Source organism: Rhinoderma darwinii, chromosome 8 (genome assembly GCF_050947455.1).
Source record: "Rhinoderma darwinii isolate aRhiDar2 chromosome 8, aRhiDar2.hap1, whole genome shotgun sequence".
In the NCBI taxonomy this organism is placed as follows: Eukaryota; Metazoa; Chordata; class Amphibia; order Anura; family Rhinodermatidae; genus Rhinoderma; species Rhinoderma darwinii.
In genome coordinates, this window is record NC_134694.1 from 67,317,723 (window position 1) to 67,343,836 (window position 26,114).

The 26,114-nt window shown below is 40.7% G+C and overlaps 1 protein-coding gene across 2 annotated transcripts in view; it reads left to right on the forward strand.

Annotated features, from left to right (window-relative positions):
• OGT (O-linked N-acetylglucosamine (GlcNAc) transferase) overlaps positions 1-25,529 on the forward strand; it is a 40,452-nt gene extending 14,923 nt beyond the window's left edge. Inside the window, exons 2-22 of one of the 2 annotated variants that reach the window (XM_075835707.1) lie at positions 1,296-1,476; positions 2,693-2,936; positions 3,764-3,832; positions 6,337-6,453; positions 8,708-8,787; positions 13,517-13,712; positions 14,238-14,378; positions 14,477-14,577; positions 14,660-14,813; positions 14,904-15,005; positions 15,810-15,989; positions 16,122-16,280; positions 16,449-16,538; positions 16,667-16,792; positions 17,253-17,423; positions 19,815-19,931; positions 20,616-20,783; positions 20,941-21,093; positions 21,367-21,619; positions 21,860-21,983; positions 24,400-25,529. In XM_075835707.1, coding sequence (XP_075691822.1) covers positions 1,296-1,476; positions 2,693-2,936; positions 3,764-3,832; positions 6,337-6,453; positions 8,708-8,787; positions 13,517-13,712; positions 14,238-14,378; positions 14,477-14,577; positions 14,660-14,813; positions 14,904-15,005; positions 15,810-15,989; positions 16,122-16,280; positions 16,449-16,538; positions 16,667-16,792; positions 17,253-17,423; positions 19,815-19,931; positions 20,616-20,783; positions 20,941-21,093; positions 21,367-21,619; positions 21,860-21,983; positions 24,400-24,574 — 3,101 coding nt within the window. In that variant the 3' untranslated portion in view covers positions 24,575-25,529. The remainder of the gene's footprint in view (positions 1-1,295; positions 1,477-2,692; positions 2,937-3,763; positions 3,833-6,336; positions 6,454-8,707; positions 8,788-13,516; positions 13,713-14,237; positions 14,379-14,476; positions 14,578-14,659; positions 14,814-14,903; positions 15,006-15,809; positions 15,990-16,121; positions 16,281-16,448; positions 16,539-16,666; positions 16,793-17,252; positions 17,424-19,814; positions 19,932-20,615; positions 20,784-20,940; positions 21,094-21,366; positions 21,620-21,859; positions 21,984-24,399) is intronic. The other variant, XM_075835708.1, reaches the window with a different exon arrangement.
• Positions 25,530-26,114: the final 585 nt, after the last annotated feature.

Consider the following 26,114-nt stretch of genomic DNA (forward strand, 5'->3'; position numbering starts at 1 on the left):
AGTAAAAGTAAGAACAAAGTAGAACATGAGAACGCAAATAAAATTTATGTTCATATCATATTAAAAGCAATATGATAAAAAAAAAAAAATCATGACACCTTCCCTTTTAAAGGGAAGGTGTCACGAAAATGATTTTTAAATGTTTTTGATTTTAGTATGTTATTAAAATAAATTTTTAGTTTTACTTTTTTCTGACTTTTACTTCTCTATGTGGGCTGCCATTTTTTTTGCATCTCTGTATGTGTCGATTAACGACACATACAGAGATGGAATACGGCACATACATCCCCATAGTGAATGCGAACGGGAGCCGTTCCATTCACTACAGTGTACGTAGTCTGTGTGGGAACGCCGCATGCGCCGCTCCCACACAGTCCAAATGGAAGGTCTTCGGCAGTGCGACATCCGGCGCCATTTTCATGTGGACCGGAAGCCGCGGCCAGACAGTAAGATAACTACTTCCGGTCGCGGCTTCTGTCAATATGTTCCGGAGCAAGGACTAGGAGCTGAGGGAGCGGCGGCGGCAGGAGCAGGTAAGTGATGTTTGTGTATGTTCGTGTTATAACCACTGTATCTAATCCTCCTACACTGTGCATTCGCTCTAAAAATGGCGGCACACAGTGTAGGAGGTTTGAACATTTGACCCCCTCCTTTCTCCTGGCGCTAGCCAGGATAAAGGAGGGGGCATTGTTTGAGCACACTAGAGCGAGTGTGTCTTCTCCAATTTTGCAGCATAAAGCAATGAGGTTGCTTTACCACATGCCAATGCTGCAATTTTGGGAATTGCTCCCTCTAGTGACCAGCACATGGAAATGTTATAAATTAGAAACTAATTTATAATATTTCCTGACTTGTGAAATATTTAAAAAAAAAAATGATGACAATGTGTAATCATTTATATACTGTTTAACAAAAAAAGAAATAAAAAAAAAACATTTTCTAGTGACACATTCCCTCTGTTTTGATTTTTTTTTGTTTGATTTTTTTTTTTGAGTAGCCAGAACTTTTTTAGACACTAGTATAAAGCTCAAAGTGGATTCCGAATTATTTCCTAACATGTTGTGTAGTTCTGCAACAGGGATGGTCATGTTCTGACACTAGGTACATTTATTAGAAAACCCTGCGTTTCCAATGCACTAATGACATTTAGTTAGTATCATGCTTTTTTTTTTTATTTGCGAAGCATCTCCTTTTAGTTTTCATCATTTGTTTTTTTTTATTTTTCCCAATATTTTTTATTTTTTTATTTCCATTCTCTAATTTTCCTTTCCCCCGGATGTTTGATAATTCTCTAGAACCAACGAAACGTATGCTTTCCTTCCAAGGGTTAGCGGAGTTGGCTCATCGTGAATATCAGGCAGGGGACTTTGAAGCCGCTGAAAGACATTGCATGCAGCTTTGGAGACAAGAGCCTGATAACACTGGTGTTTTACTACTACTCTCTTCTATTCACTTCCAGTGTCGCAGACTGGACAGGTCAGTATTTCTTTCCTATTCTGTATGCATGTTATTTATCTCACTACTTCTGGTTGCTGAAATTCTAGGAAGGGGGACTTTTAGAAATTGTTACGACATACGGGTTGTCAAGATGAAGGAAATTTTAAAGCGGTTTTCAGAGAATCTTTTAAGGTTTATTGACATCATAGAAAGGTTGCCAGCTTGGGACCCCCATCTTTGTGCCAAAACAGAAAATCTCTCTGAGATCGTCTTGCTCTGGCCGTCCTAATTCGTCCATGCAGCACATGGATGACTATTAATTTTGATAACCGCTGTGTAACTGTACATTTTTCTCTGCAGAGGAAACTTTTATACTAGACGCAGGGTGAGGGAAGACAGATTTGCGTAAATCAGCCAGCTCCATATTAAAGGGGTTGTCTTTGTGAGACAACCCCTTTAAGGTCTCTAATCGTATATTAGACCTTAAACATAAGCTTGCTGTATAGACTATAATAGCCTTTGATACCCCCTCCTTGTCTATTTTATATATATATATACCCCTCCCCTTTAGCGAGGAGTTTTTTTTTAATATATATTTGTATAGACTTCGCTAATACATTGTATTACTTATCCTGTACTGCTCCTGAGTTAGTTAGTGGAATATTCCGCCGTGGATTTTGCCACACGTCCGCGTCAAAATATGCAACTTTTGCGTGCGGATATGCTGCAATTGTCAACCTTTTCGTTGCAAGGGATAATGTCCGCTGCAACAGTCCAATGTGCCATAAAATCTACAAAGAATTTTTGTGGCGCATAGAAAATGGGTTTTACTACTGTAATTTAAGGTGGAATTCTCAATAAAAATCCGCAACAGATCCATGTCGCAACATTCCCTTGGGGTATGTTCACACAGATTTTTACAGGCTGAATATTTTGCCTCAAAATTCCATCTGGAATTTTGAGGCAGATTTTCATCTGCATGCTGTTTGCTGCGTTTTTTTTGCCCGCTGGGTCCAGGTGCCAAAACCTGCTTCACCTTCAGCTGTGATCGGCTCTCAACGTTAAGCTTAAAATGGGGTCATAGATGTCCCATGTGGGCTCGGCGATCACAAACGAAGTTGCAGCTCCGGTCTCGGCTGAGCATGCATGTGTGTGGTGGGTTGGGAGGAATAGCTGTCGACTGAATGAACGACCAACCGCTATCTAAGATGTATGGCCATGTTAAATGTGTGTGTTTTTTGCTTGTCTTTTGCAGGTCAGCACATTTTAGTACACTGGCAATTAAGCAGAATCCACTACTTGCAGAAGCTTATTCCAACCTGGGAAATGTCTATAAAGAAAGAGGCCAGCTGCAGGAGGCCATTGAGCATTATCGGCATGCACTACGGCTGAAACCGGACTTCATTGATGGCTATATCAATCTCGCTGCGGCTCTTGTGGCAGCTGGCGATATGGAGGGTGCAGTGCAGGCCTATGTGTCAGCTCTTCAGTACAATCCTGTAAGTTATACAAGTACCTATGACATCTCCAAGTTGGTGTTGAGAGCATTTCTCATGGCAAATTACCCCTTTACTATAAAAGCCGCAAGTGATTGCCATGGGTCTGGCTTCTGAGACAACTGGCATAAAAGTTTGTACTTACCTCTGGCCATGGTCGTAGCGACTCATTCCTCTGCTCTGAGTACAACCCGGCCTCCTGAGATGATGCTGTATGTAGTCCATGTGGCCACTGCAGGTTTTGGCTGCTGCAGTCACATGGGTTGAAACATCGTCCTTTTGAGGCAGGGCTGCACTCAGAGCAGAGAATCGGGTCGCTACGACAACGGCCAGGGGTAAGTATGAACCTTTTTAGTATGTAAGTATGATCTACTTTTCTGCCACAAAAATCGTAACATTTGCCTATTTCTGGTGTGTTTTACCTCCCAGTGAATTCAGTGGAGAGAACCTGTAACAGAAGAGCAGTGATTTCACAACATAAATTGATATGCTGCTGATTTAAAAAACTCAATGCAGGTCAATTTATGTTTAAATTAAAGGTTTTTCTGCAGATTTTTCCCTGCAGTGTGTGGATGAGATTTGTTCACATCTCATCCACTCTGCTGCTACTGTACTACAATGAAACCCGTTGTGAAAAATCTTCATTATTTACACTGTCCCTACCATAAAGTTTTCTGACTCCACACTGTACTGGCTTCTTGAATAATGAAACTGATGGATGAATTCCGCATTTTAGTTTAGTATTTCTGCAGGTAATTATTTTGCCTTTCCTTATATATTCACTACTCCATTTCTATAAATGTTTTTTTTTTTTGTTTTTTTCCTGCCAGGATTTGTACTGTGTCCGCAGTGACCTGGGTAATCTACTTAAAGCCCTGGGTCGCTTAGAAGAAGCTAAGGTACGTTTCTAGTTTCCTGACACTAAACTTTTTTTTTTATTGCAGCATCAGTGCACTGAATCATCAGTTCTGCCACAGTTTAGCATTATACAGTGTATACTGCGGAGTGTTAAAGGAATGAGACTATAAAGAACCATAACCCAAGGAGTATAGTGGAATGTGCAGCACCTCCAATAGTGAGGAGCTGTCCAGATGTTTGGTAAACCCATGTGCAGGTTTCCAATTTGCAGAGGTACTTAATTCTTACTGCAACTTAAATTGTCAGCCATTTACAATTTGGTCTTAGTCCACAAGGTCATCTCAGCTGATGAACTTAGAGGCACTACAAACTCCAACCAAAGAGCCCACTTCTCTTATTTTATTTTTTTAACTCCCGTTCCCGCAGTACATGTTTCTTCTTTATGAAAGAAAGGCTGTTTGAAAAAACAACGGATCTGATTGAATTTTTTTTTTAATTTTTTTTTTTACCATCATTAATGGATGGTCTATTAAATAAGGATTGAGGCTGGTTTGTATTAAGAAAATGGACTGATGGAAAGAAAATAATGGCACATTAAGGTGGCTTCTAGCAGTTAATGTTCAAAAGAAAACCGTCATAATTGAAATGTCTAATACATTTGACAGCTGTGCACTTGGTTGTGAACTGTAATCGTGGATTTCAGCAGTCTTGTTACAAGCCACCTTGTGCGTCTTGCGCTGCTAGGGAAAGGAGTTAGGAGAAACGCGAGGTCAAGTGTGAATATCCTCTGTTACTCCAAACACCACGCGCGTGCAATAGCATGGAGTGGTAATGCCGTTTAGCTGTCTATTTGTCATGAGACCTTTTAAGTTAGTGAAACTGAATTGTATTAATGGTGGGATCTCTGATACTGATCTAGAGGTATCTTTTTTTTATTCTAAGAAGTGGAATCAGTAAGTACGTAAAGTTGATTTTCTCAACTTTTTGTGGTTCTCAGCCCATCATATGGACAGCTAACGCATTGCACTTCACCGCTGCTTTAGCGTCACTGGCATAAGAGCGAACCGCGCCTGCGTAGGATGCTGATTTCTTTATTTCAGAGTTCTGGAGGCACCTAGTGCGAAAGACTTTTCTTTGGCAAGGAATTAAGGAAACCAATATTTCAATCAAATGACTTTCTTTGTAATCAGTGCATTTCCAATATCAAACCAGCTGTTTCCTCGTAATAAAAGCAAATTTTATCATCTGCCTTTGAGAGCCTTTCTTCCAGCCATGCACTTTGCCACCACCCCTGAACTTCCTGCATGATCAACATGAAAGCCAGCTTTGTCCTTGTCTAAATCATAGAGCATATCCAAAAGCATTTCACTTGCTTTGTTGAGATCTTTTACTAATGATATTGTTTTATTTTCTCTCTTGTTTTTGGTTTTTACCACTGATATTGTATTTAGAAGGTTTCAGGTGGGTGAAAACTGCTATTCCATGCGTAAGGTGCCTCGCTGAAGGGAGCTCGAGGCCTGGATCTAGGCAGACATGCACCTCCTCCTCTTCCAGCAAGGAACGCACCGAAAAGTCACATGAGAAATATGGTAACGGGTTTGTAACTGCCACAACAAAACCATTTGCTCCATGCCTGAATCCTTCTGTCTTGTGGCTTCGAAAACGGCTTAAAATGTATTATTTACAAGCAATTAAAGTACAAAATTATATACCAATGGCCACAATTCTTTAAAGGAAAATATACTATATAAGAGAAATTGGAGCTAGTTTAGATGTAAGCGTCTAACTCTTACAGATGTTCATTATTTTTTTCCTTTTTTATTTCTTCTTTGTTTGGACTGATCGTTCTGCTCCTCATCATGCGCCGTGAGCCTGCAGTAGCGCAAAGGCTGCGCTGCGGATTGCGCTGTGCGTGGGGAGGAATCCAAGTGGACAGTCAATTTGATGGTTAACCTGTAGTGTGTTAAATATTGGGTTCTGTTATGGGCGGGAAGGATTGGGGTTTTTATTTTCCCTCCTTTTTAGTTACTCTTGTACATTGGGGTTAATGAATCAGGTTGGCTGTTTACTTTTGCCAGCGCGTCGGCGATCTGCGGCAATAGCGTAGTACTGCTGTTCGGAGCGCTTGCGATTTTTGCGCTTGCATTACAGGGACCCGGACCTGCTTGCAATCTTATCATTTCTGGTTTCTGTGCCACCATTTGCTTTCCTGACGGAGTTCACCAATGCTTATTAGTGAAGTCTTAATATGTCTAGTTAGAACACCTTATAATACATTTATTATTTAAGTAAACCATAAATGGAAACAAGTACAATTAGTAAAATTTTAATGTAATTCATAATGGCTTAACTCAGAAATGGTTGCTTGCATTTGGGTGTGGGTTTGCGCTGGCGTAGGATTCATCGACTTGCGCAGATTCAAGCGCTGGCGAGCCTATGCTGCAGGTTCACTTTTTGCGGTTTGGAGAATGTATTCTAATGTGGCTTTCTTGTTTTCTCAAAAATCCCATCCTTCTCTTCCTTTCCTCTGCTTAAACCCTTCAAGGCTTGTTACCTAAAAGCAATTGAAACACAGCCAAACTTCGCAGTTGCATGGAGTAATCTTGGATGTGTATTTAATGCACAAGGAGAGATCTGGCTTGCCATTCATCATTTTGAGAAGGTATGTACTGCTTTTATATGCTGACATAATTGTCTTAAAGGGAGAGTGACTAAAACTGAAGTTTCCCAATTGGTTCATTGAGGAATTTGGTTAATTGTCACCTACTCGTGTTATATATTAGTCTTCGGTCACACGATTTTTGTACTCGAGTCAATTACGATAATCCGGTGTCACTCACCAGCACTTCCTGTGTGCTGAAATTGCATGGACTATTCCACACAGGCTCTCCACGGGCAGACAATGACAAACTCCTATCACAGTTACTGATGATTTATAGGGGCTCCTGTCCACACAAGGTAGATCACAGCTCAGGCTCTTTGGCTCTAGAAATATGGTCTTTTAGCTTATTCAGGAAAATATTACGAGAAGGATAACATTGTCCTCCCAGCAGGCAGAGAGGGTACTGGTTTCACCAGCTCATGTGATGCTATACTGAGGCATTATGGGATGATATTACCGCACAGAGAAGGAGGAAGCAGGGTGAAATTTGAAATTCTAGATGAGTCTGATCAAAAGCCGGGAAGTGAAGACGATATTTAAAAAGTCCTGAGCTGGGTAGATCATTAGGTGGGGGGTGCAGTGATGTAAACGTGTTTCTGTTTCAGGTGTTATTTAACCCCTTAACGACCAAGCCTGTTTGGGCCTTAAAGGGGTTGTCCGGGCATGGACTGGTTTTTCATACTGATGACCTATGCACAGGATGTCATCAGCATATAATCGGTGGGCACCCGGACCCTGCTCCGACTGCCGGAAGCAGATGACCCTGGGCACAGTATAGCGGCCGATCTGCAGTATTCAAGCTCTGCTCCTATTCAAGCGCATAGGAGTAGAGTTGCAGTTTTGCAGCATGGCCGCTATGCAGTGTACGGAGCCATCTGCTTACGACGCTGAACAATGCATATTAACCAGGGCCCGGAGGCAGCCAGGACAGCTGAATATACTGATGACCTAGCCATCTATCCTGTGGATAGGTCAACCGGTCTGTGCCTGTACAACCCCTTTTAATGACCAAACCATTCTTTTGATCTTTGCATTCCAAAAGCCATATGTGTGGTGTTTTTTTTTTTCTCTGCTGTGGTTAAATTAACATGTTAACTTTTGTTGAATTTAATTTTACGGGTCAGTAAGTGGGGTTTTTTGTTTTGTTTTTTTAATACGCCATGCAGTATAAGTAAGTTTATTGTATGGGTCGCTACAGATACGGTATAAAAATGTATTATTTTTTTTTAAATTGAAATAAGGGGATTGGTGGTATTTCTATTTAAAGAAAATAGAGAATATTATTTAACGCAATTGTCACCTAATAGGAAAACAGACACGGCAGGCTTGGGGCCCTTTGCTAGGCCCCCCCCCCCCGGCTGCCATGATACCCAATCGGCACCCCGCAATCATGTTGCGCTCCCTCCTTCTGACACACACACACACACACACACACACACACACACACACACACACACACACACACACCCACCCACCCCCCCCGTAGATGCCCCGGTTGCTATTGACCATGGCATCTAAGGGGTCAAACTGCCGGCAGTTGCTGCAGGAGCCCGGCTGTACAACCGTAGTCAAGTTAATACTGTGCAGTACGTATAAGATCCCTGTGACTGATATATCTGTCGTTTTAGGGGTAAAATCTGAAAAAAATTAATAATTTGGCATTGGCTATTCTGCCTCTTTTTATTGTTTTTATGTTGTAACATGACTGTTGGCACATGCACCACTTGATTAAATTTTATTACTTGCTAACTTATTTGTTAAAATATTGAAATTTAGTAAATATAAGTATTTCAGAAAAGTCTGCTTCTAAAGGACAGTTTGTGCTTAGTACTAAGGGTTGTGGCAGGGGATAGACTTACCAGTCCCGTTCTGTGAGCTTGTGCGGCCCACCACTTCATGGCCGAACTGTTTTAAGCTGACGTAACGATCATTGCAAATGGCTTTACAATCATGAACGAGAATCGTTTTGTGATTTTTTTTTTTTCAGTTAAAACAGTAAGGCTATGGCTACACGTAGACTTTGGCCCAGACATGCATCGCAGGTGATGCAAGTCAATGAGGCCATGTTGCGACCCACAGGTTGCCACGAACATGACAGTCTCAATAAATCCAGCAGGTGTTGCAGCAAAAGTCGACAGGTAGCCCTAAACTAAAGGTTAAAATTCAAATGCTGACTAGGTCCATTGAGATTGCTGTATAGTAATATTTGAGATTAATTATTTGATGTCTAACTAACTGTTTCATTGGTTTCTAGGCAGTAACTCTTGATCCTAATTTTCTGGATGCCTACATTAATTTGGGAAATGTCCTTAAAGAGGCTCGTATTTTTGACAGGTAATAACTGGCATGTTGAAATTTCCTCAGTATTATAATGCAAAGATATTTCTGTAGAAACCAGTTATTTTTCCTTTTCCTCCTCAAAACACTCTGGTGCTTCTTGACTTCAGCCCCCCACCCAGTCATATTACTTAAGACGGGCATGGACTATGTCCACAGACATTATATAGTTTTGTTATGAGATTTCTCCCAACAGAAACCCAAACCAGAAGAATTTATCCAAACATTTTAATATATAGATACTGAAATGGTCACTATCCTTTGGTGAAACTTTGCATACATCAATGTTACAAGCGAAAACTTTGTAATGTATATCCATGGAGAAAAATGGCTCTTTCTCCACGTGTAAGGATATTCTTCCCCTGCTCACTGAAGAATCTGGTTGTATGCTTCCCATTGAATTCTATGGAGAAGCGAGGGAGATGCTGGAGAGACAGATGCTGCTGCAGCTTCTAGTAAGGGTCATATCTCACTCCAGTGCTGGATTTTCATTTACACTGCTTATTACTTCTATGTGAGGTCTCCCATGTTGCTGTTTTTTCTAAGCAGTGGGCTACATACAAAGATTTTGGGGAGCAGGATGTCCTCATGCCTGTGTGAGCAGTGTATAGAAGACATGATAGACCTTAGGCTCCAACCACTTGCTCTGGAAAAACTGAGAATTGGAGAGGGAGCTGCTCAAAAATGCAGAATACAAGTCCAGAAATAGTGTTGTTCCTCATGTACACATATGACAGCTTATTCTAAAAAATCGCCTGAAACAGGTATTCTTTAACGCAACTGTCACTTTGCATATGATTTCCAGGCCGAATAGCTATTGAGTCAAAATATTTTTTCAATTACTTTCACTTTAAGATGAATGGGGTAAGTAATCGATTTGCACCAATATTTTGGGGGTAGAAAAGACACAAATTATAGCGTTCGCCATATTTGCGCTTAAATTTTCAACTTTTCTCTCCTATCGCCACTCTTAAAGAGGCGCTGTCACCAGATTTTGCAACCCCTATCTCCTATTGCAGCAGATCGGCGCTGCAATGGAGATAAGAGTAAAGTTTTTTTTTTTTGTTTTTTTTTAAAAAACGAGCATTTTTGGCCAAGTTATGACCATTTTTATATTTATGTAAATGAGGCTTTCTAAAGTACAACTGGTCGTGTTTACAGTAAAAGTACAACTGGGCGTGTATTGTGTTCGTTACATCGGGGCGTTTTTACTTCTTTTACTAGCTGGGTGTTGTGTATAGAAGTATCATCCACTTCTCTTCACAACGTCCAGCTTCTGGCAGTGCAAAGACACAGCGTGTTCTCGAGAGATCACGCTGTGATGTCACTCACTTCCTGCCCCAGGTCCTGCATCGTGTCGGACGAGCGAGGACACATCGGCACCAGAGGCTACAGTTGATTCTGCAGCAGCATCGGCGTTTGCAGGTGAGTAGCTACATCGACTTACCTGCAAACGCTGATGCTGCTGCAGAATCAACTGTAGCCTCTGGTGTAGCCGATGTGTCCTCGCTCGTCCGACACGATGCAGGACCTGGGGCAGGAAGTGAGTGACGTCACAGCGTGATCTCTCGAACACGCTGTGTCTTTGCACTGCCAGAAGCTGGGCGTTGTGAAGAGAAGTGGATGATACTTCTATACACAACGCCCAGCTAGTAAAAGAAGTAAAAACGCCCCGATGTAACGAACACCAATACACGCCCAGTTGTACTTTAGAAAGCCTCATTTACATAAATATAAAAATGGTCATAACTTGGCCAAAAATGCTCGTTTAAAAAAAAAACAAAAAAAAACGTTACTCTTATCTCCATTGCAGCGCCGATCTGCTGCAATAGGAGGGTTTGCAAAGTCTGGTGACAGAGCCTCTTTAATGTAGATGGGGTTTAAATGAGGCATTGCCAACAATGTTCTGACAAATTTATTAAAGAGGCTCTGTCACCACATTATAAGTGGCCTGTATTGTACATGATGTGATCGGCGCTGTAATGTAGATTACAGCAGTGTTTTTTTATTTAGAAAAACTATCATTTTTGATGGAGTTATGACCTATATTAGCTTTATGCTAATGAGTTTCTCAATGGACAACTGGGCGTGTTTTACTATATGACCAAGTGGGCATTGTACAGAGGAGTGTATGATGCTGACCAATCGGCGTCATACACTTCTCCATTCATTTACACTGCAAATAGCTATATCGCTATGTGCAGTCACATAAACACACTATAACGCTACTCATGTGTCATCACAATGAATATACATTACCTGCAGCCAGGACGTGATGTGTATTCATTCTCCTGACCACTTCTGTAGCGTCTGAGTTACAGCATAGCAGGTGTAGTCTCGTGAGATTACGCTGTAAACTGTCATTCACAGCGAGATCTCGCTGTGCTGTGCTGTAAATCAGAGACGCTACAGAAGTGGTCAGGATTCTGAATAGACATCACGTCCTGGCTGGAGATAATGTATATTCATTGTCATGACACATGAGTAACGTTATACTGTGTTTATGCGGCAGCACATAGCGATATAGCTATATCGATATCGTTAGTGTAAATGAATGGAGAGAAGTGTATGATTCTGATTTCATACGCCTCTCCACAACGCCCACTTGGTCATATAGTAAAACACACCCAGTTGTCCATTGAGAAACTCATTAGCATAAAGCTAATATAGGTCATAACTCTGTCAATAATCATTTTTCTAAATAAAAAACACTGCTGTAATCTACATTACAGCGCCGATCACATTATGTACAATATAGGCCACGTATGTGGTCACAGTCTCTTAAAGGGAATGTGTTGCCAGCAAAACATGTTTGTTTTTTTTAGTTGAACAATTAGTGTGTAGGTGATTAAACATTGTTCAAATTTTTTTTTTTTTTTTCACGAGTCAGGAAATATTATAAATTAGATTCTAATTTATAATATTTCCCAGTGCTGGTCACTAGATGGAGCTATTCCCAAAATTGCAGCATTGCATGTGGTAAAGCAACCACATTGCTTTTTGCTGCAAAATTTGGAAAAAAGCACTCGCTCTAGTGAGCTCTGAGAATCCCCCCCTCCTTTATCCTGGCTAGTGCCGGGATAAACGAGGGGATTGAACGGTCTAACCTCCTACACTGTGTCGCCATTTTTTGAGCTAACACACAGTGTAGTAGGTTTACATACAGTAGTAAACACACAAACACGAACATACATAGAAATCTCTTACCTGCTCCTGCCGCCGCGGCTCCCTCCGGCCCGTCCGCTCCGTCTGCTGCCGCTGGTCCAAGTGCACAAGTCCGGAAGCCGCGACCGGAAGTAGTAATCTTACTGTCCGGCCGCGACTTCCGGTCCACTGGAAAATGGCGCGGGACGGCGCGCATTTCAAATTGGACTGTGTGGGAGCGCCGCATGCGCCGTTCCCACACAGACGGCGTACACAGAAGTGGATGGGACGGGACCCGTTCGCAGTCCCTATGGGACTGTGGCTGCCGTATTCCATGTCTGTATGTGTCGTTAATCGACACATACAGAAATGGAAAAAAAAATGGCAGCCCCCATAGGGAAGAAAAAGTAACACACAAACACACAAATTAATCCAAACGTTTTTAATAAAGCACTAACATCTTTAACATATTAAAAAAAAATTTGTGATGCCACTGTTCCTTTAAGTTTAAAGTCGGAAACTGGCCGAAAGAAAGTGCATATCTACGCCTGTTTATATCAGGCATAGATTTCATTTTCTGGCTTTTGCACAGCCCAAAATGCACCAAGAGGTCTGTGCCTTTTAATAAATTAAGATTAAGTCTTCATAAATCTCCCCCAATGAGTCTAAAGGCTGGAGCGGCAGTGAGCGCTTTGACCAATGAGATGGTGTTCTTCAGCAGAGTACGTGAAGTCACGTGATCAACCAATCCGTTACTGAAACCCCTGTGTTCTATGTTGGCCAAGCAAGGTGAAGCCTCTAATGAGTATTCATGAGCAGCTATTTTGTTTAGATACATAGATATAATTCAGGACAGCTGCGGTGTTAGTTACTGGAAGAAAATCAGTCACACAGAGTAGAATTTTTGTCCTACGATTCTATAATGATCACTCCAAAGAAAGAAAAACAGCATTTTAGTGACTGGCGCTGTAAGTCATTAACCAAAAAAATGGGCCGTACTAATATACACAAAAACAGGCTGTACTTACCAAATGGGCAGGTTAACACCAGTTCCCAACAGGAGGCAGACAAACCACAAATGCTACATAGGGGGAGAGTGCTCAGGTATAATATGCTAGTGATATCCACTCCCACTAGCCGCTCAGTGTTATCACTGCCCACAACCAAAGCTGCAAACAATGTGTAGGTCACACGGAGTAGCACATCTTGCCGGATCGCAGCCTATTAGTCACGCCCATACTATTAGATCAGGCGGGCTGCCCTGTACGCCACACCAAACAATGACACACTCTTGTCCCCCAGCATTACGAGACCGGTCTTCCCCCTGAAAAAAGTATACATTATAAACATGAGGTATTCGTAGATATTTTGGCCAAATTACACGAGCTCGCCACCAACGTCAAGGGTACTCACCGTCTTGTGAGGACATGCACTAGAACTTTTCGTTCCCTATATTGTAAGTCGAGATAATTATTGTCCTGTTTTTCTTAGACTGCGCCAAGTCCTCAGTAGTCCACACTATTGTATTGGCTAATAATAGACTTTTTGTAAATAAATATTTGTCTGTCGTTTTGTCTTGTAGAGCTGTGGCAGCATATTTACGAGCTCTCAGCCTCAGCCCAAATCATGCCGTGGTTCATGGAAATTTGGCTTGTGTCTACTATGAACAAGGGCTTATTGATCTTGCCATTGACACATACCGAAGGGCTATAGAACTTCAACCACACTTTCCTGATGCCTATTGTAATCTTGCCAATGCTCTCAAGGAAAAGGGCAGTGTAAGTAGAAACTGAAATTTGGATTATGTTCTGTAGCTTTTCTCATTCATGAATAAACCTCTTAGGCGGGATTCACACGAGCGACTTCGGTCCGTGTGTTGGCCACATTTCCTGGACCAAACCCACTGCAGGGAGCCGGGCTCCTAGCATCATAGTTCTCTGACGCTAGGAGTCCTTGCCTCTCCAGAACTACGGTTCCGTATTGAAAACACTATTACAGTATGAGACTGTTTTCCAGCAGCGAGGCAGTGACACCTAGAGTCATAGATAACTATGAAGCTAGGAGCCCGCAGTGTGTTCGGTCCAGGAAATGTGGCCGATATACGGGACCATCTATCACTGACCGAACATGTTCTTGTGAATCCGGCCTTAAAATATAGCTCGAAACTGGAGCAGAAGAACTTTTCTACGTATAATGTATTTTACTTTTTAGTTCAGTGATATACAAAATGATGCCCTGAGTAGCTCTTGCTTTTATTACCATAGATATGCATTTTCTAATCTCTACAAAAAAAAATTCTTAAGGTGGTTGATGCTGAAGAATGCTACAATACCGCTCTTCGCCTCTGTCCAACTCACGCTGATTCTCTCAATAACCTTGCCAACATTAAGCGAGAACAAGGAAATATTGAGGAGGCTGTGCGTCTCTATCGGAAAGCTCTCGAGGTAGATACTGATTAAGTTGTTGGATACTTTTCCTACATTTTTTTTTTTTTTTTTTAAGTTATTAAGTCAACTGGTCTTCTTAACGTCCTGCACTTTAGGTGTTCCCAGAGTTTGCAGCAGCTCATTCTAATCTGGCCAGTGTTCTGCAACAACAAGGAAAGCTTCAAGAAGCTCTTATGCATTACAAGGAAGCCATTCGGTAATACAAGCTTGCATGATAGTTAGTAGAATATTTTTTGTGTTCGAGTGCATGTTTTCTGAAGAATCCATTTGCTTTTCAGAATCAGTCCAACATTTGCTGACGCTTATTCAAATATGGGTAACACATTGAAGGAGATGCAAGATGTCCAAGGAGCATTGCAGTGCTATACCAGGGCAATTCAGATCAATCCAGCATTTGCTGATGCTCATAGTAACCTTGCATCCATTCATAAGGTGAGTGACTGTTTAGTCATGAGTTCTACTATTGAAAGCATTGGACCGTGAACATGTGTTCCTTCTAAATGTCTACCTTCCTTTCCCCAGGACTCTGGTAATATCCCAGAAGCAATTGCTTCATACAGGACTGCTCTGAAGCTGAAACCGGACTTCCCGGATGCTTATTGCAACTTGGCACACTGTCTTCAGGTAAAAGATGTTTTTAAGATAAAACACTGTGTAATCTTTTCCCTTATGATATGTCAGCTCTTCATCGTGATGAAGCAGGAGCAGCAGATCTGTTTAAAAAAAAAAAATTTACAATCCGTTTGAAATTAAGGATTTAAGTCTGGTATGAAGATTAGCTTTTTAGGCCTCCTGCCCACTTGAGTTTTTTTTCACTGATGGCACTCTGAACCCATTCATTTCAATGGACACTTCCATTATTTTGACTGATTCGTTGTTCCGTCAAAAGTAGAGCATGTCCTACTCTGGTAAGTGATTCCGTGACAGTGGGGCCCATAGAAGTCAATGGGTCCGTCAAAAAAACGGACGGTGCATGAATGGCTTCACAGACACGGACGGCACGCGGAAGGTTCAGTTTTTGACGGATCTGTTGCCTTCACAGACTAGGGAACGTGACACATTCAATACCTTCCGTTTTCTTAACGGAAACACGGAAGCGAAACTGAAACACCGTCCGTTAAAAAACGGAAACACGGAACGGACACGGAGTACACACAGATACCAAAACGGACCCACGGATCCGTCAAAAACGGCAGGGAAAACCGTGATGGAAGTGTGCATGAGGCCTTAGTGTTTTCTTTCATACATTCTCAGATTATGCAATTGCAGGTATAGGAAAGGGGAAAAAAAATGTTAAGACTTCGTTTTAATTGGTGTTTCAGACCCATAATTTCCTATTTTGTAGCGTATATGATAACTGATTGTCTGAATTCATACAATTCCAACCTTTTTACCCAAATATATTCATGGTATTTAAATGTTTTTCAGATTGTCTGTGATTGGACAGATTATGATGAGCGGATGAAGAAACTAGTTAGTATTGTTGCAGATCAGCTGGACAAGAACAGACTTCCATCTGTACATCCGCACCATAGTATGCTGTATCCATTGTCCCACACTTTTAGGAAAGCTATTGCTGAAAGGCATGGAAACCTGTGTTTAGACAAGGTGAGATTATGTTCATGCTAGTCTGTAGCATTCTGCTTATGAATTTGAGCTTGTACGTTTTTCCTGTTTGAAATTTCACAACTAAAGTGAGTATTTAAGTGTGATTACTTATATAATGTGGTTGTCCTGCAGATTAATGTTCTTCATAAGCCACTATATGAGCACTCAAAGGATTTGAAGGCCAGTGATGGAAGACTAAGAGTGGGTTATGTGAGCTCAGATTTTGGAAATCATCCTACCTCTCACTTGATGCAGTCAATACCTGGCATGCATAATTCAGATAAGTTTGAGGTAAGATGTCACTTAACATGTTTGTGTATCTTGTCTTTTGTACAGAATCTCGCATTATACAGGATACATGTTGCACTGTTTGGACATAGCCCAAAAACTAAACAATCTGTGGCTTGCTGTGTTATAGTAAAACGACTTCAGACTAACTTCATTGTTGTTTTTCCCCAGGTCTTCTGTTATGCTCTTAGTCCTGATGATGGTACAAACTTCCGTGTCAAAGTTATGGCAGAAGCAAACCACTTTGTTGACTTGTCCCAGGTGAGAATTCTTGTTACTCTAGTAACTTTTTTTTTTTTTCTGTTTTTTTTTTTTTTTTTTTACACATTTTATTTGCTCTTATTCTGTATTTTTTTTTTTAAATCTTAATCTAAACATGTATTTTCTAGATTCCTTGTAATGGAAAAGCAGCTGATCGCATACATCAAGATGGAGTCCATCTTCTAGTTAACATGAATGGCTACACCAAAGGAGCACGAAATGAGCTATTTGCTCTGAAAGCAGCCCCAATTCAGGTATGGAAGGTGTATAAGTGCAGGGTGTTGAATAAAATATAGAATTACAGGGGTTCTCCGGGAGCAGCCCCCCACCGATCTGATATTGATGACATATCCTAAGGATAGGCCAACAACATAAGTCCAGGAAAACCCCTCTTAATTATTACAGATAATTGCATCAATGACACCCCTCTTAGGTCATGGAGTGCATTGACATCTATATCCTCGGGATTACTGAAACTTGGATTCATATTTACAGATGTTTATATCCTTCACAGATTTCATTCTACATGTGCAAAGGCTCATGTTTTTGAGATTATATATATATATATATATATATATATATATTAGTAAGAATACTATGTATATTCTATATCTGTCTCATAAATGTAGCAATGGCGGAAACAGGAATGTGACAATTTTTCTTGTTAATGTCCACAATTGTTTAAATAATTTGAATTGCGTTCATATTTTTTAGGCTATGTGGCTGGGTTATCCTGGAACAAGTGGGGCACCATTTATGGACTATATTATCACTGACAAAGAGACCTCTCCAGCTGATGTGGCTGAACAGTACTCTGAGAAAATGGCATATATGCCCCACACATTCTTCATTGGAGATCATGCCAACATGTTCCCTCATCTAAAGGTACAATAATTATTCTGAATACACTGCTGAACTATGTACCCTAGCATTGTCTTAAAGTTATTCTTTAGGGGTTGAAAAGCTAATTTTTGTTACATTTGCGTGGCATAATTTATGAAAACCATATTGATGTGTAGCTGTTGACACAGATCAAAAACCTATATCTAAATCCCTGTCCCTTTTTATTCATATCGCTGATTACTTTAGTATTACAATCCTGGGGCTCTGGAACATTATTTAGCAAACTGTCCACATCTCCTATTGCCCCCTTTAAAACACTTCCAGCCCACTGACTTTAACTGTACCTCCATTTCAGTGGTAAATTCTCGCGAATGGGCTTGAAGTTACGTCCATGGAATGGCGCAGGCACAGGAGCTATTCCTGCACCATCTGCAGGGGGTGCCGGCTGTTCTATACAGCCAACATCCCGCTGCATTGGCCGGGGTTAGAGTTACGTCGGGTCCCGTCGGTTTTACCACGAAGATGCCGTGGTCAATAGCAGCTACGGCATCTAGGGGGTTAGACAAAGGGAGGGGGCTCACTCTGTCACCCCATCGGCAACACGATCCCAGGGCATCGATGGGTTGCCAAGGCAGCCAGGGACTAACCAAGGCCCCTATGGCTACATGCCAATTAGGCCGAGCTAAAGTTTGACACTGACAGGCAATAATGCTTTGGTATACTGAGTATACCAGGTTACAAAATAAAAAAGGGTATGTAGTATAAAAAAAAATAAAAAATTAAATAACCCCCCCCCTGAAAAAAGTACACTCACGTAGGATCAGCACTGTGATTATTTGCCTATGAAGGCCGGTGCTACGCCTCCAAACAAGGAGTGACGCCTCCTCGTATAGCGTATATCAAAGAGAACGAAGCAGCACTCATAAAAACTTGGGTTTATTCAACCAACATCCACTACAACGTTTCACCCTCTCTGAGGGCTTTTTCACTTGAAAAAACCCTCATAGAGAGGGTGAAACGTTGTAGTGGATGTTGGTTGACTAAACCCAAGTTTTTTTGAGTGCTGCTTCGTATAGCCACCTAAACACTATAATTAAAAATACATTGCTGCTGAATCTTACAATAGTGAGGTACTTAGCGCACAAAATTGTGATCAAATTGTGTGAGCCCACCTGCCATGACAAGGCCAACTCTATATGTTGGGTCCCTATGCTGCTAATAACCCCCAGGACTGGGACAAAGCCTACATCTATCTGGGGATGGTAGGAACCAGCGTTTTAAACTAGTTAAAATATAAATAAACCACTTTTTCTTACTATATCGGAGTGCTGTGGGATTTCTTCTATATTTACCTATGTCCCCTGGATCAGGATTACCTGCCTGCACCCACTACCATCTTGGAATTGAAAATTGAGTGCTGCTCATTTCTGTTTGCGCATATAAATGCGCTTCATATTGCGAAAAACTCCAAAAAACAATGGCAGAATTGCCAGTATTCCTTTCCTAACCCCAATTTTTTTGTATGCACCTCAAAATACTTTGATTAAAGAAATGACTCGTCCAGCAATAATCAAGCCCTTGAAAACTGCTATTGTGCAAAACTAGTACAACTTAAAAAAATAAACCTATGCGTATTTGGGATCGCCATAATTGTACCAACCCATAGAATGTTTATATATTAATAATTAGCTTTTATGTAACACAAAATGATGCCATCAGAAAAGTCCCGCAAAAAAGCAATTGCTCATACGGTTAAGTCGATAAAAAGCTTAAAAAATAAATAAAATAAGGATCTTAGAAGGTGGTAATTTATAAAAGCAGAAAAAAAGTGGCTTTGTCAGGCCAAAACCAGCTGCAGCGGGTAGGACTTATTTTTCCGATCAGACGTTTATGACCTATCCACAAGGTATGTCATAGATGCGGGTTTCCACCTTTAAGATCCGCACCTATCTCTAGAACAGGCCCCCTAAACCCCATTCTGCTGTGTTGTGGCTGAAGCGTGTGATTCCTGACCACGAATTACGGAAGCAGCGTAGCTCGCTGAGCTAGACTGTTTCCGTTAATCCCATAGTAGCGAATGGCCGTTATGGAAGCAGCGTAGCATGCGAGCTATGCTGTTTCCATAACTACCATTCAGTTATATGGGACTTATGGAAACCGAGTAGCTCAGCGTGCTACGCAGTTTCCGTATTTATGGTCGGGAATCACACGCTTCAGCCACAACACAGCAGTAGAACAGGGTTTAGGGGGCCTGTTCTAGAGATAGGTGCGGGTCCCGCGTCTGACATTTTATGGCATATCCTGTGGAGATGTCGTAAATGTCTCTGATGGGGAAATCCCTTTAAGCAAGAAACGAAGCAACTAACTTTGATTTTATATATTTTTTGGTTTGGTACAGAGATTTGTTTTGATTGATTATTTCTTCTTTTGCAGAAAAAGGCAGTGATAGACTTCAAATCCAATGGCCATATCTACGATAACAGAATAGTTCTGAATGGGATAGAGTTAAAAGCATTTTTAGAAACTCTTCCTGATGTAAAAATTGTAAAGGTCAGAATACATTTTACAATATTTTTATAAAGTTTGCTTTTCATTTTGAGATTCATTGTCTCCATAGATTTTACAGCTTCTGTACCTCCGTTAAACAGTTACGTCTTGTTCACACTCTGTATTTTCAACGTGTATTTTGACACGTTTACATGCCGAAATACACCTAAAAAAACCACTTGATTTAATTGACTTTAATGGGTGTATGCTGTAGTGCCGATGGCGCGGTTTGTTTTTTCAGTAGCTTTGGTTTTTTTTTGTTACATGTGTAAAATTAAATTACACGTCAAATAAATAAGCATCATGTCAATTCTTGGAGCATTTGTGTTTTACACATCGTTTTTTGTTTTCGTTTTCTTTCAGCCTTCTAATTACGCCAAGTGTACATAGCCTAAGGGGATCTTTAGTAAATACTACTGAGGGTAGGGGGGGCGAGCAACCATTGGTGACCTACTGTTTGATCCATTAGGTGGCACTATCGTGATCCAATTTTTATTTTTTAACCCACCTACAGGGATTGTGATGTTGGCATTATACTTGCCAATTTTTATTTTATTTCTAGATTCAGTATTACCTAAATCGTATTAGAATTATTTACTATTAACCATGTTTTTATTTCTTTTGCATGTCTGTCCATTTTTTAAGTTTTTGACTGTTTGCTTACCTTTTTTTTTTTTTTTTTTATAGATGAAAGGCCCAGAGAGTGGTGACAGTGCTGATAGCAACTCTGCATTAAACATGCCAGTTATCCCCATGAACACCATTGCAGAAGCCATCATCGAAATGATCAATAGAGGACAAATCCAAATAACAATCAATGGATTTAATATTAGCAACGGCCTGGCAACAACACAGGTACGAGTATATAAACTTCTACCCCTAGCATTTAAGTGCTTCTTTCCTTTTTTGGAAATAAGTTTCCTCTTCCTATTTGCACAAATAGCATGAAGATCTACGGAACGTTTTTTTTTCTTTGTATATTACACTATGAAAACTGTCTTGTTTTTTTCAGATTAATAATAAAGCGGCTACAGGTGAAGAGGTTCCGCGTACCATTATTGTTACCACACGCTCACAGTATGGCCTGCCAGAAGATGCCGTGGTGTACTGCAACTTTAACCAGCTTTACAAGATTGACCCTACCACTTTGCAGATGTGGGCAAATGTAAGTATTTGACTGAAAACAGGAATCGGTTGGAGGGTGTAAATAATAGGTCTTAATAAAGGGAGGACCTGGTCCCTGTGGTCTGCAAAATCTATTAGGAGGGCAAATAACAAATACTTTTCTCCAATCAAATGTGTTTTTATTTTTACAATTTTATAAATACCACAATTCGTACTAATGCATGTTTTCACTATTTTATACTTTTTTTGGTTTCTTTTATAAATTTGTTACTTTTTCGTCATTTTAAAAAGTATTCATATTCTTCCATTTTAGATTCTGAAGAGGGTTCCAAACAGTGTTTTGTGGCTGTTAAGATTTCCTGCAGTAGGGGAGCCGAACATCCAACAGTATGCACAAAACATGGGGCTGCCACCGCCCAGAATCATTTTCTCCCCAGTTGCACCAAAAGAAGAACATGTTCGAAGAGGACAGTTGGCTGACGTCTGTTTAGATACACCATTGTGCAATGGGCACACCACTGGGATGGATGTCCTTTGGGCAGGAACTCCAATGGTCACTATGCCAGGTAAGGAACAATCTCGGTGTTCAGTTTTTTTTTGTTTTTAACTCTGTAATGTTGATGGTGTCATATATTCTGATATCATGTAGATCTGTCTAAATATCACATTGATTGGACTGCAAATCCGGCTTCTGGAGCCGTGGTGCCAGCTCATAGATTTCAGTCAATCGAGCACTTCTTAATGACTCCTTTAAAATATCTTGTGCTACTGTGAGGTTGGACTTCTATGTATGTATTTGTTTCTAGGTGACACACTTGCATCTCGGGTTGCTGCTTCACAGCTCACATGTCTTGGATGTCCAGAATTAATTGCTAAAAGCAGGCAAGAATATGAAGATACAGCTGTGAAACTAGGCACTGAATTAGAATTGTAAGTAATGTGAACGAGAACAAAATTGCACGGTCATCTTTCACTCTTTCGTTGCTTTGTCAGATGTTCAACAAGACCTATTAATTAACAATGTGTCTCCATCTTTGTTCATCAAGACTTTCTTATTCCTACAAATTAACCCCTTGACGACACCTCATACACAGCCGAAACCACGGCAACGGGCGGAATCAAAGATTACTTTGATTCCGCCCATTTAACCCCTCAGATGCCAAGGGGCAATTGCGACAACCGCATTTAAAGCGTTCGAATCAGGGGGGCCTGGGGGTTTAGGAGACCATCAGAAAAGCGATATACTGCAAAACTAATATATTGTAGTATATCATGCAAGTGATGCAATGTTCGCCGGTTCAAGTTTCCTAAGGGGACTAATAGGCTATGTTCACACGGGGTCTTTTGCCGAGTTTATTGACGCGGAAACCGCGTCGCAAAACTCGGCAGAAACTCCCCGAGAACGCCTCCCATTGATTTCAATGGGAGGCGTCGGCGTCTTTTTCCCGCGAGCAGTAAAACTGCCTCGCGGGAAAAAGAAGCGACATGCCCTATCTTCGGGCGCTTCCGCCTCCGACCTCCCATTGACTTCAATGGGAGGCAGGAGAAAGCGTGTTTTCTGCCCGCGGCGCTCAATGGCCGCGGGCGAAAAACGGCGCGATCATTGCTATTCACACGGAGTATTTTGGGGGAGGAATATCTGCCTCAAAATTCCGTTTGGAGCTTTGAGGCAGATATTCCTCCCCCAAAATACTCCGTGTGAACATAGCCATAAGTTGGTTTTTTTTTTAAGCTACTTTTTTTTCTGGAACATTAAAAAAAAAAAAATTACGTTAAAAAAAAAAAACTTTCCCATATTCCCCCTCCCTAAAGCGATGTTCAAAAAGATACGTTCACATAACTGGAATCGCCACGTCTGTAAAAGTCCGAACTATTGCAATATATAATTATTTAAGATGCTCTGTCACCACATAAGTGGCTTATCTTGTACATAATGTGATCGGCGCTGTAATGTAGATTACAGCAGTGTTTTTAATTTAGAAAATAGATCATTTTTAACGGAGTTATGACCTATATTAGCTTTATGCTAATGAGTTTCTTAATGGACAACTGGGCGTATTTTACTATATGACCAAGTGGGCGTTGTACAGAGAAGTGTATGACGCTGACCAATCCGTGACCAATCAGCGTCATACACTTCTCTCCATTCATTTACACTGCAGATAGTGAAATAGCTATATCGCTAATTGCAGTCACATAAACACACTATAACGCTACTCATGTGTTATGACAATTAATATACATTACCTCCAGCCAGGACGTGATGTGTATTCAGAATCCTGACCACTTCTGTAGCGTCTCTGTGATTTACAGCACAGCGAGATCTCGCTGTAAATGACAGTTTACAGCGTAATCTCGCGAGACTACGCCTGCTGTGCTGTAAATCACAGAGATGCTACAGAAGTGGTCAGGAGAATGAATACACCATGTCCTGGCTGGAGGTAATCTATATTCATTGTCATAACACATGAGTAGCGTTATAGTGTGTTTATGTGACTGCAATTAGCGATATAGCTATATCGCTATCTGCAGTGTAAATGAATGGAGAGAAGTGTATGACGCTGATTGGTCAGCGTCATACACTCCTCTGTACAACGCCCACTTGGTCATATAGTAAAACACGCCCAGTTGGCCATTGGGAAACTCATTAGCATAAAGCTAATATAGGTCATAACTCCGTCAAAAATGATAGTTTTTCTAAATAAAAAACAGTATCGTAATCTACATTACAGCGCCGATCACATCATGTACAATATAGGCCACTTATATTGTGGTGACAGAGCCTCTTTAGCCTGCTCGGTGAATACCGTAGAAAAAGAAAAGTAAAACACCCAAATTGCTGTTTTTTTTTGGTCCGCTTAGCTCGTGATAAAAATGGACTAAAGTCGCATCTCACATGTACGCCAAAATGGTACCAATAAAAACTACAGCTTGCCCTGTAAAAAATAAGCCCTCACATCGCTCAGTCGATGGAAAAATAAAGTTATGGCTCTCAGAATATGGCGACACAAAACAATTTTTATTTTCATAAAAATGGTAAAATATATAATAAAAAAAACCATTACATTTGGTATCACTGTAATCGTATCAACCCGTAGAATATAGTGAACACGTAGCTTTTAGCACCTGATGGACGCCGTAAAAACAAGACGCCCCCCCCCAATAAAAAGGGGCGTAATCGCTCTTTTTTTGCCCACATCGCCCCACAAATATTTTTTCACTTTCCCAGTTATTGGGACCATTTATTACTACCATGCTCAAAGAACTTATTGTTATTCCTTATCTATAGAGCTGTTTAATAAAATAATGCAGATCTAATAAAAAAATAATTGTTTTTACAAAACAGCCTGAAAAAGATCCGTGCAAAGGTGTGGAGACAAAGAATATCTAGTCCCCTCTTCAATACCAAACAGTACACTATGGATTTGGAGAGATTATACTTACTAATGTGGGAGCGTTATTCATCTGGTACGAAAGCCGATCATCTCATCAAGCCTGTGGAAACCACAGAATCTGCATAACCAGGAGGGACCTTCAACTTGGATATTCGTTGCGATTTACGTTTTTACAGTGAGGTCATCTTACTGTGGAGACGCATGAAAATCAGTTGTTTTCTTTTTTTTTTTTTCTTTTTGTTTCTCGCTCTAAACTTACAGGGATTCTTGCCAATCGCCATCCAGTTATGACTCTGTGGACCGTTGTTTGTTCATGGGAAAATTTTAGTTTTGTCTTGCAATATTCATATTTCAAGTTTGGGCTTTTAAACATGAGTTTGTGTGTGTCTGTCTGTCAGCTCAAAACATTAATCTCAGCTTGAATCTTGTAGCTAACTGTGCAGGTTGAAAGAGTTAAAAAGAATCACATAGCATCATTAATGGTGTTGTAGTCCTTTTTATAGGTTTTATAAACCACTTGTAGCCTTTTAATGTCTGGCATTTGTTTACAAGCAGGCCTGTTTGTGTGTGCTTTGGTATAAATGAAATGTCTCCCTTCAGATATCTGCTTGATTTGACATTTACTCAGCCTGTCTTCATATTAAACCCATATTAGCCCAACTTATTAAGTTGTAGAAATGGAAGGCGCTCAGCTGAAATTTACCGTGCTGCTGTCCTGTGAAGGAGCGTGAAATACACATACTGCAAACTCTAAATGGTGTCCCATGTATTCAATGGACTAAAAGATATATTTGGTGTATGTACTTGTACTTTGCACGCAGTGGACTCCTTAAAATGTTGCTCATAGAAAAACTTGATTGGGAAATATCTTCTCCATTTTTCATTGACTTTGTATGGATGCAACACATTGTGTGGAAAATAAGCATGTGCCGCAAACGATTAGATAAGTTACTTCGCCTCTGCACATTGCCTATTTGATTTAATAAACTCAGTTGGCTTTTTCAGCTGTATAATTGTCACTTTTTATTCACATGTTTAAATTGGATTTTTTCTTGTGTTCAGTAAAATAAGTGGAGATTTACATTGTGTTTCATTCTTTTCTTTACATATAGCCATTTACTGCGTCATTTTGTTTTGCTCTTTTTGTCTTTAGACCGTTCAACTACAAATCTGCTAAGATCATACACACTTAGTTATAATTGTATAAACACAAGTTACAGCACTCTACTACTGGTCTTATCAGTGTATAAATCAGTAGTACGTGTGAAGATATGAAACGTAAAAAAGGCTGTCTGCCTTTGTCAACCCTAAAATAATGTACAGCAAAACTGGGACATGGAGGAGTTGCAGAATTGACCTGTTCCTTAGTGTGTGAGAGGCAGCAGGGAAGCGAGCTTCAGGGGGAGACATCGGATGGTCTCTGGTGCCAGCACATGTAGTTCCTTTGCATGATTTCAGACCGCAGGACATCCAGGGTTATCCTCCCAGTGAACAAGACCAAGGCTATTCAGGCTGGGATTGCTCTCCGTTGCCAGGATGCTCCCAGTTTCTATTCGCTGCTTAATAGGGTTGTCACAACACCAGAATTTGGACTTCAATACCGATACTTTGTGTAGTATTGCGATTCTCGATACAAAAATGATATTTTTCCAACAATAATGAAAAA